This window comes from Mauremys mutica, chromosome 12, assembly GCF_020497125.1.
Source record: "Mauremys mutica isolate MM-2020 ecotype Southern chromosome 12, ASM2049712v1, whole genome shotgun sequence".
Classification (NCBI taxonomy): Eukaryota; Metazoa; Chordata; order Testudines; family Geoemydidae; genus Mauremys; species Mauremys mutica.
The window spans coordinates 56,411,815-56,425,632 of NC_059083.1; the positions used below are offsets into that span (position 1 = coordinate 56,411,815).

The following is a 13,818-nucleotide window of genomic DNA, read 5'->3' on the forward strand; positions in this document are numbered from 1 at the left end:
CCGCAGGCATGCCTGCGGGATGTCCAGCCGAGCCGCGGGACCAGCGAAGCGTCCGCAGTCATGCCTGCGGGAGGTCTGCAGGCATGACTGCGGCAGGTCCGCCGGCCCAGCCTGCCGCCCCCCCGGGAAAGGGCCGCCCCAGGCGGGTGCTTGCCCCGCTGGGCTCTGGAGCCGGCCCTGACCCAGACACCCACCTGCCACTCTGTGGTTTTCTCCTCCTCTGCAGATGTCAGCTCCAGCGCCTCCTCCAGCTCCTGCCTCAGAGGGCCCAGGGCTTCCTGGAGTTTCACCTGCAGGGCCAACATGTGTGATAAACAACCATTAATCTGCACTTCCTGATGGGTGGAGATTGCAGGAGGCAGGGCCAGATGAAACAGAGGCACTACAAACCCATGTCTAGGCCCCAGCTACTGGAGTCGTGATAAAATCAGTCTCTTGGCTTCCATTAAAAAGAGAATGTTTCAAACCCTCTGCGTTGCAAAGAAAATATTGAAAACATACCCCAAATGTAACAGATACAGCGATTCCTGCCTGAGTCTGTAGAGAGCCTGAGCCCAGTGCCCTGAAAGGGGCCTGCCCCATTTATGTGTATGGGACATTGACACCAAGCCTCACTGCTCCGGGGGCCAGCCAATCCCCCCAAAAGGGGGAGCTTTGTGTGGCAGCAGGGGATAGCTCATATGACTCAGCTCCCCCATCCAATCATAGACACCCTGGCTGCTGGATTGGGGGGGCTCCCTGACCCTTTTCGAGTATCTCTCTCTCAGTGGGAGGGAGGGGATTCCTGCTGTTGGTCTTGTGGAGACAAACAGCCCTTGGGTGGGTGGCCCCTTCCACAGCCACTGCTAATGGGGCCAGGACCACGACATCCTCTTATCAGCATGTTGTGCCTGGAGCCCTGGGATGCCTCAGTTCAGCCCTGTGCAAAATGCACATTTCAATAACAAAGCCAGAGAATAACCTGGGCAGAGGCAGCAGTGTCAGAGCTGCACGTTCTGGGGCATTGTCTGGCTGAGACACTGATCCTGAGGGAGACGCTTCCCCACTCATCTGCTATGCTCCAAGATTTCTCAGGAATGGAGGAGTTTAGCTGAAGTTTGAGGACACTGAGCCAAGCTGCAGCCTTGCAGAACCTAGTGCTCACCTGGGCAGGGGAGGCCTCAGAAGGGAGATGAATGTATGTTTATGGGCATTACCAAGCAACCATCATTGGGCCCAGGATCTGGCCCCTTCTTGTGGTGTGCTGTCCCTTTAAATGTTTGAGCACTCCCCCAGCCCAGTGCAAAGCCTCACTTGCATGTTAGTTTCAGTTTTTCTGCAGTGCTTCTATATCCTGGGACATTTCCCAAAATCTGGGAATTTTTGAGTAAAATATTTCAACTTGGGAAACTGGGAATTTTCATTCAAAACCTAAATAATCCTGGGAAAATTTCATAAAAAGTAAAAGACTTTCCAAATCTCAAAAATCCTGGGAAGTTTTCATAAAAAAGTAAAATATTTGCACTTCTTTTAAATTTCCCTCAAAATGCGTTCTTCAATATTTGTCACGTGATCTTCATAATCGGGCTGTGCTGCTCTCCTATTGGTGGTGCTTCAATGTACTATATCATGATGGCACAAGTGAAGTGACAAGTACGCACATGCACTCACAACAAACCAACCTCAGCAACAGCTGGCTGGCAGGTAATTGGAGATGGTAATCAAATTTATCTTCTAGGTAAAGTTTCTTCCAATAAGCAAATATATTGCAGTACTTACTGATTATGATTAGTTTCTTGATCTGTCATCAAATCTCTAAAACTTTGTATTTCATGCTTGCAGTTGCACAGAGAATGTGGACCAGTTTGGCTGTTCATAAATTTGTAAAAGCACCTGCCTCCAGGCAAATATTAAATATCTTTGCCTACTGTGTTAGGTAATAAAATATAATATGTTCCCTTCTTTGATTTAAATATAAATTGAAATATACATTATACTAATTATCACATTCCATTATTTCAGAGATCTTGTTCCATTTTTATCTAACGTAAAAAATTAATAAAGAGACCGGTAAGGTTGGTGAGAAGAGGACGAGGACTGCAGGAGTAGACAAAGATCCGTCCATGTTGAAATGAAAACAACCGGATAGCACCCCTGACAGAGTATTGAAGATTCGGGGTGAACTTCCACCAAAAGAGAAGCCATCTACTTTCAAAAAAGCCTTTCAAGACTTGTGGCTTCAAGAAGGTAAATACAAAGACTGGGTGCAGAAAGTAGAAAACAGTCATTTTTTAGCTTATTGCAAATGTCGTGATGTAAAAATCCAGGCAGGTACTAGTGAGTTAGATAAGCACGCTAATGGTAAAAAATATAAACAAAAGGTTGAGACAGTATCTAATACAAAGAAAATTGATGATATGTTTAATAAACAAGATAGTGAAGTTAAAAAAGCATAAACATTTGAAGAGCAAGTTAAAAATGCAGAGATTAGAATGCCTGTTACTTTGCTGAACACATCAGCTGGGGGGGGAGGGATAGCTCAGTGGTTTGAGCATTGGCCTGCTAAACCCAGCGTTGTGAGTTCAATCCTTGAGGGGGCCACTTAGTGATCTGGGGCAAAAATCAGTACTTGGTCCTGCTAGTGAAGGCAGGGGGCTGGACTCAATGACCTTTCAAGGTCCCTTCTAGTTCTAGGAGATTGGTATATCTCCAATTATTACCTTAGTATTCAATCTGTAGAACACTTGACTGAAATACTTAAAAATGTTTCCCTGATTCCAAAATTGCTAAGGCTGTAACATTAAAGAAAGATAAATATACTGCTATAATTAGCAATGTTTTTGCACAAACCAAGATGGAGGAACTTGTAGAAAAATTGAAAGTTAATGAATTTAGATTATTCATGTTTGCAAATATATCTGAACTGGCTAAAAAGGTTTTCACATTACCGCATTCAAATGCAGCATGTGAAAGAATTTTTCCATGGTAATTGACATAACCAAAAAAAGAAACTGTCTCACAACCAAAACACTCAATTCTAGTGTAGTTATAAGGTCAGCTTTGAAAGCAAAGCAAGAGAAATGTTCTAATTTTGTAATTATTATTAAGCACTTGTATTTACATTGTAAAAATATGTACATTAAAAATGACAGCGATAAAACTAGTAAAAATATTAATGATGTTCCTAGAGACGACTCAGACCATGAGTCAGAAAATGGATAAAACTCAGAGATTATAATAAGGAAAATTATATAAAAGTGTTATTTGTTCTTTGTTTGCTTTTTTATCTTATTTTATAAGCATGTTTACTTTTTATTTTTTCAGAATAACTTTGATGCACAGTACACTGCAGGCACATGCTGTATTTATTAATACTTTGTTTTTAAAATAGTGAAATTTGTGTAAAATACATTGTTTTCTATAATTTCAATCCTACTCCTCATGTGTTAAATGTTTTATTTACTGTATAATTAACATAAGTTTAAAATTGAAAAACATGTCTATACATATAAAAATTATAATAAATGTGAAATATCACGAACGAATGAGAATAATTTGTATATAATATATATTATATAGTTATTAAAAGCACACATATTACATTCCTTTGAGATTTTGAAATAAAAAACTTTATCTGGGAATTTTTCACCAGATTTGGGAAATTTTTAGCGCTAGGTTGGGATAAGTTGGCATCACGATATAGAAGCACTGCTTCTCAGATGACAATAAAACCACCAGGACAGAAGCTGTTTTTCCATCAGCTCACTTTTAGTGTAAGGCAGGGGTCCCCAACCTTTTCAGGACCAGGGACCGGTCATGCCTGCGGAGGGAGCGCTCGTCCCGCGGCTCAGCTGGACCGCCCGCAGGCGTGCCTGCGGGAGGTCCACCGGCTCCGGTTGAGCTGCCGCAGGCATGACTGCGGACGGTTCGCTGGTCGCGCGGCTCAGCTGGACTGCCCGCAGGCATGCCTGCAGTAGCTCAACCGGAGCCGGTGGACCTCCCGCAGGCGTGCCTGCGGGCGGTCCAGCTGAGCCGTGCGACCAGCGAACCGTCCGCAGTCATGCCTGCGGGAGGTCCACCGGAGCCCCGGGAGCAGCGGACCTCCCGCAGGCATGACTGCGGAGGGAGCGCTCGTCCCGCGGCTCGGGTAGACCTCCCGCAGGCACGCCTGCGGGAGGTCCTCTGGGTCAGTTCGCGGCCCGGTTTGTAAGAGGCCGCGGACCGGTACCGGGCCGCGGACCGGGGGTTGGGGACCCCTGGTGTAAGGGGTCTGTTGTCCCCTTACTGAAACTCAGTGCGGGTGTTTTGGTTGGCTAGCTCCCAGTACCAAAAGAAAGGGGAAGGGTCGATGGGAAATCCGGACTCTGAGACTGACAGTCCCCAGGAACAATGGGGAGAGGCCAATGCTCCAGGTCAGCCTGATTGACAGGGCGGGAAGGCTAATCAGGGAGTCAGGACAGGAAGCCGGGAGGGGTCTTGTCCTCTATGTGAGCTGGAATTGCCTGGGTCAGTTAGAGTGGGGCCCAACTAAGGAGAAAGCAGGGCCCTGAGCTGAGCTGGGGAGCAGAGCCCTGCAAGATCCAAAGGGGCCAGAAAAGCAGCCCAGGAAGCAGGTCAATGCTGGGAGGAGAGTCACAGAAGCAGCCCACAGAGGAGACCTGTCCTAGGAGGAGAGCTGCAGCAATCAGAGCCAGGGGGGACAGAGAAGCAGCCCAGGGAGCTGGAGGCAGAGCAGTAGCAGCAGCCGTGGTGAGGCAAAGTGGTAGAGCTGGAGCTGAGACACTGCGGTGGAGCTGGGGCTGGAGCGGTCCAGAGCCGGATGTGGTGAGCAACTGGGGAAAACAAAGGGGGCCCTGGGCAGTGGGCCCAGTGCAGGATGATGCCTCCAGCCAACATGCCTTGCAGGCCAGACTTGGAGGGGAATTGTAACCCCGACAGGGTGGATGATACTGGGAAGAAGGGTCCTGCCACCTGGAGCCTGAGAACGTGTGACTACCTCCAGAGCAAGTGTCTGACTCGCAGCATCCCTGCAGCACAGCCAGGGTCTGAGAAGGGGCCTGGGATTTGTGAGGAAGAGACTGAACTTCCTTTACATTCCAGAGATGCTGGTTGTGACGTCCCTGTGCCACAGAGCAGGGTGATGTGTTTTCTTTTAACCTTTCCCATTTTTTCCTTATTTTTAAAAATTGATTGCTGTTTAATTGATTGCTTCGAATTATATGTAATGATCAGTGGGTCAGGGAAGCATCCAGTGCAGAGAGAGCACCCTGGAGTGGGGGCAACCTAGCCCCTGTCCTAAGTGACCACAACAAGGTTGTGGGTTGAGCCCTCCAGAAATCCTGGGTTCAGCCTTGTTGGGGTTACAAGGACTTTGCCACACAGAAGAGTGGAAGGGGAGCCCTCGAGATCAGGCAGGGTTCTGGGTAAAGGAAGTGGGAGCAAGGACTCAGATCCTTCTGCTAGCCCAGGTCACTGGGGTAGTGCAGAAGCCAGGAAAGTTCCCCACAACAGCAGGACCATTCCCCCGCTTGCATTAGCATGTCTATTTAGCTGCTTTTCTGCTGGCTCCAAATATAACATTTGATGGCCAGGAATCAACAATCCCCAAGTGTCCAGTTCTCCCATTGCCTGACCAAGAAGAAGAAAAAAACAGCAAATAATACTATATAAAAAGGGTGGGGGGGAGAGCAGTTCATCTAGAGGCACAATGTGACAGTCTGCTGCGTTTTGCTATTGCAAACAAAGTAGAGATGGGGAACTTGGCAATTCAGGGCAGAACACAGGAGGAGTTTTCTGCTGTTGCTGCCTAGCTGCTGCAGAGACAAAGCACTGAGGAGGAAGCAAGCAGTCACAGTGCTAGCAGACACAGCCCAAGATTGCTAGCAGAGAGAGCCCAAGCGCAGCCAAAGGCAGAATTCTGCAATTTGCAGTGTAGACACACAACCAGCGGGGGGCGGTTCAAACACAGATTGTTACTGCACTATGAAAGAATTTATTTGTGGCAGAAAAGGTCATCCAGGACCTTTGTCATGAAGTCCAACAGGAGAGCAGAGAAATGGCACCTTTTGTGGACAATAATGATGAATTTGATGAAAACTACAAATCATGGGTGATGTGCCTCATATGTTCTGAGCAATTTGTAGCTTGCAGGGCAATTTGTAGTTTCCCGACAGACAATGAATTTCAGTCTTGCTGACAGTGACTGGTCCGAAGCCATATGGTCTGCCACATGACTTATTGTCTCCAACTGTGCCAAGAACTGCCAAGTATGCCACAGTTATTGCCACAATGTGGGAACACTTTTCTCCTACATCATCAGTGATAGCAGAACAATTTCAGTTCCATCAGCGACATCAGGGAACTAGAAAATCAGTAGCACAGGTTGTTGCTGCTCTAAGGGCGTTGGCAGAGCATTGTCAGTTCAGAAAAACATTAAGTGATGCCCTGTATGACCAATTTGTCTCTTGATTATGCAATGACCAGGTTCAGAAGAAGTTACTGACTATGTCACCGTTTACATTAAAAAAGACTGTTGAAGTGGCTGTTGCTATGGAAACTGCAAAGAAGGATTTTCTGGACATTAGTATGAACCGAGGAGTTCATCTTCTGAATTAGTGAGACAGAGGACCATGGGAACATGAAGAATTTCCACGGGGCTATAATGCACAAACTACACATGCTGAGAAGGATTGCTGGGCATGCCTGGTCATTTGTTAGAACTGTCAGAAGAAAGGACACATCATTGTGACCTGTCACACAGTTCAAAGACCAGCAACACAGAGTAACCATACATCCACGAAGACACCTATGAAGACTGAACCTAAGAAATGATAGAAGTTGGGAATTCATAATGTGGAAAAAGACAAGAGCTATAGGGACACTGATCAAGATTTAGCACTTCATGTTTTATCGGAAGCTGGAGTCAAAGATGGCATCTGACTGAAGGAGTTCCCACAAGAATGGAGCTTGATACTGTTTCATTGATTTCTGTGTCTGCCTATCCCTAGATTTTGCCACAAGTTCCTCTGGAAGAAATGTCCACTTTAAAGACTTATACTGGGGAAAAATTAGTCCAAAAAAAGGGATATGCCAGGTGAAAGTTCAACTTTAATAGGCAGCAGGTTTAAAACAAATAAAAGGAAGTTCTTCTTCATGCAGCGCACAGTCAACTTGTGGAACTCCTTACCTGAGGAGGTTGTGAAGGCTAGGACTATAACAATGTTTAAAAGGGGACTGGATAAATTCATGGAGGCTAAGTCCATAAATGGCTATTAGCCAGGATGGGTAAGAATGGTGTCCCTAGCCTCTGTTCGTCAGAGGATGGAGATGGATGGCAGGAGAGAGATCACGTGATCATTGGCCGTTAGGTTCACTCCCTCTGGGGCACTTGGCATTGGCCACTGTCGGTAGACAGATACTGGGCTAGATGAACCTTTGGTCTGACCCGGTACGGCCTTTCTTATGTTCTTATGTAGATGATCAATCAGTTGTTTTACCTTTTTATGTGATTGAAGGAAAGTATCCACCATTATTTGGAGATCTTGACTTGAGAAGCTCAAGATGAATTGGATCAAGATCAAGGTGATCACAAAAGTATCTCAAAATCTTCAAGAAATACTGGACAGACATGCTAAAGTTTTTGAAAAAGGACTTGGACAGATAAGCAACATGTCAGGGAAGCTTCTTGACAGCCAGCCAAAATATTGCAAGCCCAGAGTTGTGCCTTATACTCTGAAGCATCTGGTGGAAGCTGATTTAGACCATTCAGTGAACATTGGAGTCCTGTCACCAGTTTCACACAGTGAGTGGACTACAGCCATCGTACCAATGATCGGGAAGGACTCAGTCTGAATATGTGGATATTTCAAAGTGATGTTTAATACAGTTTTATGTGCAGATTAGTAACCACTACCTCACACTGAAGTTTTGTTTGCTACTTTTAGTGGTAGACAGCATGTCAGTAAATTGGATTTGCTCAGTGCATACCTACAAATGGAGATTGTGAGATATTTGCAAGATGCTGGCTCAGTCAACACACAAAAAGTCTTATTTTGTTATAAAAGGTTGTTTTTTGGTATCACATCAGTACCTGCCCTGTTCTAGAAAGCCATGGATGAGATTCTGAAGGGACTGAATGGAGTTCAGTATTATTTGGATGACATCTTTGTTATACAAAAGACTCAACATGGGGGAAGATGTAGCTCAGTGGTTTGGAGCATTGGCCTCCTAAACCCACAGATATGAGCTCAATCCTTGAGAGGGGCAATTGGGGGATTTAGTTGGGGATTGGTCCTACTTTAAGCAGAGGATTAGACTAGATGACCTTCTGAGGAGGTGGTTCTTGAAGCACCACTGACAAAGAACATGTCACAGTTATGTTCATTCTTAGGACTGCTTAACTGCTACAGTAAATTTCTTCCTAATCTGGTGACAGTTTTGGCATCTTTACATGAACTGTTACAAGCAAAGAAAAAAATGGAAATGGACTAAAGAGTGTGTGCATGCATTTAATGAAGTAAAGAAACTGTTGACATCAGCGGACATTCTAATGCCCATTGATGTTTTGATTCCATTGCAAGTGGCCTGTGATGCTTCACCATATGGAGTGGGTGCAGTTCTTTCCCACATTTTTCCTAATGGTATAGAGAAACCAGTTGCCTTTGCGCCACAAACACTCATCACTTCTGAGAAGCGCTATGTGCAAATACAGCTAGACTCTCTCAGCATTATCTTTGGTATTGGCTGTTCCATACCTGCCTACATAGTAGACTGTAGTGGGTTAGCAGGGGTCCCTCCCCATCTGGATCAGGGGGAGGCTACTCTGCTTCACTAAATAACTGAGCGTCACCCACAATCAGGGAATTTGCCGAGCACTCCATGGATTATATGGCTCTGGCCTGCAGTCTAGGCAGATCCACAAATGAGTCTTGGGGCCTCAGACCCACAAGCAGGGCAGGGCAAGAAATTGTCTATGCCTCTGGCCTGCTGTCAGGGCACAGCAGCAAACAGTTATGAGCCCAAGTCTGCAGTCAGGGTGGGGCAGCAAGGAGTCTGTGGCTCTGTCCTGTACTCTGTGTAGAACGGCAAGAGGGTTGGGTATCTGAGCTCCAGCAGATGGCCAACAAACACAGGCCTCTTGGCCTAGCAAGGGGAGACTGCCACCTCAGGGGTGAACTGGCAGCAGGGCCTGGGCCCACCCGACTCCATCAGGCCCCCAACCCAGGGCCTTAACAGTGGTGGACTGTTCCACCACTGGGTCAGCAGGGAATCCAGCTGCAACTCGCTGACCAGGTCTCCAGCAGCAGTGCAGCCAGACTGGGGTCGGCTGCCTCTGGGCCACTTTCTACACTCCCCTTGGGGTGTACTTGGATCCACGGGTGGCCCTCCAGTTTGTTTGGGTAGAAGTCCAGTGGCAGTCCCAACGACTCTTCAATGCCTTGGTCAGTGCATGGCTCCAGAATCTCTGGTCACTCCTCATCTCAGCTGGGATCCGCTGAAGTCTCCCAGATTGGGAGCGGTCAGGAGGCATCTGTCTTCTTCAGCGGTTGCCACCCAACTGAGCTCCAGGACCAACCCTTTATACTACCTGACTTTCAGTGGGAGGGGTGAGCATGGTCTGGCTGTGCCCACCTGGGTTCAGAGAGTGGTCCCTCTGCCTCTGGCTCAATGGGAGGTCACTTTGCCTCACTACACATCCCCCTCCTTCTTAAGTCCATCTCCTGGTCTCCATGGCTGCCTCCTGACTCCCCCCAGGTCAGACAGAAAATCCGTGTTAGTGTTATCCTTACCTGCTAAGTGTCAGACAGTAAAGGCAAATTGCTGGAGGATGTGATACCATCTCATCAATCTGGCATTGGTACTTTTCATGGCATTTAGCCATTTTAAGGGTTTGTGGTCAGTGATCAGTACAAAAGGGGAAGATAGTATCTGAGGGTGTCAATAGCCCATTTAACAGCCAGGGCCGCCTCCTCTATAACTGAATAGTTACATTCTTGGGGGTAAGAGCTTCCAACTGATATTGAGGGTGGGATGCTCTTCTCCATCCACCTCCTGGGAGAGGGCTGCCCTGAGCCCCACCTCTGAAGCATCCATTTGGACCAGGAACTCAAAGTTGAAATCACAACTGAAAAGCACAGGTTCTCTACACAGGCTTTCCTTGAGGGCTCAGAACATATCTTCACATTCTGCTGACCAGCGTACCGACATGGGCTGTCCTTGGTTAAGAGTGCCTTGTGGGGGGCTGCGATGGATGAAAACTGGAGCACAAAGTGTCGGTAATACCCAGCTAAGCCCAGAAACTATCATACCTGTCACAACAAGGTACACACCTGACAGATCAGCCAGGAAGTGAAGTTGGTCCCTTGATCCATGAGACTTTCACGGGAAAGGCCCACACAAGAGAATACCTTCACCAGTTCTGCTGCAATGGAAGTGTTCCATAGTGGGATGGCTTTGGGGAAGTGACTGGCATAATCCATCAGTATGAGGCTATCCTGGAACCCCACATTACTCTTCAGGAGAGGGCCCACCAGGTCCATCACAATTTGTTCAAAGGGAACCCAGACCATGGGTAGGGGGACCAAGGGTGCTTTCACCACCTCCAGGGAGGCAGCTAGTTGGCACTCAGGGCACGAGGTGCACTAGTCCTTTACCTCCCAATGGACTCCAGGGCAGAAGAAGCACAACAGAACTCAGGCCAGGTTTTTCCTCTTGTCCCAGATGCCAGCCATGGAACCATCATGGGCAAGCTTCAAGATAGCCTTCCAGTGATAGTGGGGGACAACAACTGGGTCCAGACTTCCTGAGTTTGGGAGTCCTGATTAACATGGTAGAAGTGATCACCTGTCAGCTTGAATTGGGTCCATTGTGCAGCCTCAGGGGATCAGTCACGGCTCTGTTGACCTGGCCTACCTGTTTGTAGGCCCGGCTCAGCATGGGCTCATCCCTCTGGTTGCAACAAAAATCTGTAAGGGGGCGGGGGGTAGTCTTCATGGGAATCTTCACCGGAAGGCCCAACATCGTCACTGGGACTGGGGGCTTATCAGGGTGTTCCCCTTAGGATTCCTCAACCTCCTCCTCTTCTTCTGAAGAAGACTGTCAAACCCCAGGCAATCTCATCCCAGGATGACTGGATAGGTGAGGTGGGAGCCAACTCCAGTGTCAACACCCACTGTTAATGGTCAGAGAGATCTGGGCACTGGGGTAGGATTTTACATCCCTGTGGATACACTGGAGGCGTATCTCCCAACATGCTTGTGTGGGGTCAGGGACGAATTCCTGGTGGATGAGCTTTTGCCTACAGCCTGAGTCTATGAGGGCTGTGACTCATTTTCACCCAACCTCCACAGTGGTTGTTTGCCGGCCCGAGACTCTCCAGTATGGACTTGGCCGAAGATGCAGTCCATCTCAGGACACTTCTACTGTAAGTGCCCAAGCCGGCTGCAGGAGAAGCAGGGTCCAAGCTCTAGTTGCCCTGGCCAGGGGATCACCTCCGTGAAGGGATTTGGGTTGTGGTCTCGACTCTTCTTTTCAGAGGCTTCAGAGCATCGGTGCCACGTGGGCCCAGGTCACCTAGAGGTGTTGCTGTCCCCATTCTCATGGGTTTGGATTCCAGGGTTCTGTTTGGCCTTCAGCCTGATCTTCCTTGCTGGGCCATGGACAGGGGCGGCTCCAGGCACCAGCGCAGGCACCTTGGTTGTGGACTCAGATGCACTGGACACTTAATCACGTGGACTTTGCGAGATTTTTAGGTTACATGTTTTTGGTCATAGTCAATGCCATTTGAAATGACCAGTAGTTTTCAGCAGGACGTCTACTACCGCTGCTAAGATCATTGGACATCTTTGCACCTTGTTCAGATAATTTGGTTTACTGTTACAGTTAGTGAGTGACAATGGACCTAAGTTCTGTTCTGCAGAATTTCAGAGGTTCCTGGCTTCAAATGGAATTCAGCACATATGCTCTGCTCCATATTATCTGGCTTCAAACTTACTAGCAGAACTCTTTGTACAGAAACTTAATCAACACTTAAGAGCTAACAAGTCTATTTTGAGTCAGAGACTGGAAAATTCCTTGCTCATCTACAGGCACACACCACATGCTACTACCCAGGAGTCAACTGAAACGCTTTTTGTGAAACAATCTTTGTGTACCTATTGGGACCTGCTACATCCTGATATTGCTGCACTTGTAGCCAAATCCCAATCTGTGCAAAGTGATTGATTATGTGAGACTCATCATTGTTCTTTTCAAGTTCGAGACTTAATGTGGACTCACAAGTACAGTTGTGGAGAGAAATGGATGCCTGGAGAATTTGTAAAATGCACAGGACTTGTATTGTTTTTGGTAAAACTAGCCAATGGTATTTTATGGAGATCACATATGGACCAGTTGCAGCCTCGATAATAGGACTTTCTGTTCCTCGATTGAATCTCCTTCAATTACAACTCCCAGTTTTAACAACTTGTTAAGAAAAACTTTGGTACAAGATCCAGGTGATTGCATACCAGATCCAGTTGATTCCTTGCCACTGACTGTTCCTGTAGTTCAGGACACTGCCACACCACCATCACAGGAGAATACAATAACGAGCTGTGCACCTGAACTTATAAATTGTTTAGTTAGAGTACTGAGTATAGAAAATGATCCCTTGCCATTTAAAAGTACACAGTAGTCCACCTGCAATTATTACTTACGTTATACAGTGTTTCATGTTAGCCATGTAATTGATAATGTATATGTGTTTGGAATGTTTTTTTAAAGCAGGGTAGATGAATGTGATCTACTGTTCCTTTAAATATTTGAGCACTCCACCCTTTCCAGTGCAAAGCCTTGCTTTCATAGAATCTCAGGGTTGGAATGGACCTCAGGAGGTCATCTAGTCCAACCCCCTGCTCAAAGCAGGACCAAACCCAACTAAATCATCCCAGCCAGGGCTTTGTCAAGCCTGACCTTAAAAACCTCTAAGGAAGGAGATTCCACCACCTCCCTAGGTAACCCATTCCAGTTCTTCACCACCCTACTAGTGAAATAGTATTTCCTAATATCCAACCTAGACCTCCCCCACTGCAACTTGAGACCATTGTTTCTTGTTCTATCATCTTCTACCATTGAGAACAGTCTAGATCCATCCTCTTTGGAACACCCCCCTTTCAGGTAGTTGAAAGCAGCTATCAAATCCCCCCTCATTCTTCTCTTCTGCAGACTAAACAATCCCAGTTCCCTCAGCCTCTCCTCATAAGTCATGTGCTCCAGCCCCCTAATCATTTTTGTTGCCCTCCGCTGGACTTTCTCCAATTTATCCACATCCTTCTTGTAGTGTGGGGCCCAAAACTGGACACAGTACTCCAAATGAGGCCTCACCAGTGCTGAGTAGAGAGGAATGATCACATCCCTTGATCTGCTGGAAATGCCCCTACTTATACAACCCAAAATGCCATTAGCCTTCTTGGCAACAAGGGCACACTGTTGACTCATATTCAGCTTTTCGTCCACCGTAACCCCTAGGTCCTTTTCTGCAGAACTGCTGCCCAGCCATTCGGTCCCTAGTCTGTAGCAGTGCATGGGATTCTTCCGTCCTAAGTGCAGGACTCTGCACTTGTCCTTGTTGAACCTCATCATATTTCTTTTGGCCCAATCCTCTAATTTGTCTAGGTCCCTCTGTATCCTATCCCTACCCTCCAGCGTATCAACCACTCCTCCCAGTTTAGTGTCATCTGCGAACTTGCTAAGGATGCAGTCCACACCATCCTCCAGATCGTTAATGAAGATATTGAATAAAACCAGCCCCAGCACCGACCCTTGGGGCACTCCACTTGATACCGGCTGCCAACTAGACAT

General features: G+C 47.1%; 1 protein-coding gene across 1 annotated transcript in view; it reads right to left on the reverse strand.

Annotated features, from left to right (window-relative positions):
* LOC123345130 (E3 ubiquitin-protein ligase TRIM39-like) overlaps positions 1 to 13,818 on the reverse strand; it is a 72,522-nt gene that overhangs the window by 51,067 nt on the left and 7,637 nt on the right. Inside the window, exon 3 of the mRNA XM_044981816.1 lies at positions 195 to 290. Within this exon, the coding sequence (XP_044837751.1) occupies positions 195 to 290 (96 nt within the window). The remainder of the gene's footprint in view (positions 1 to 194; positions 291 to 13,818) is intronic.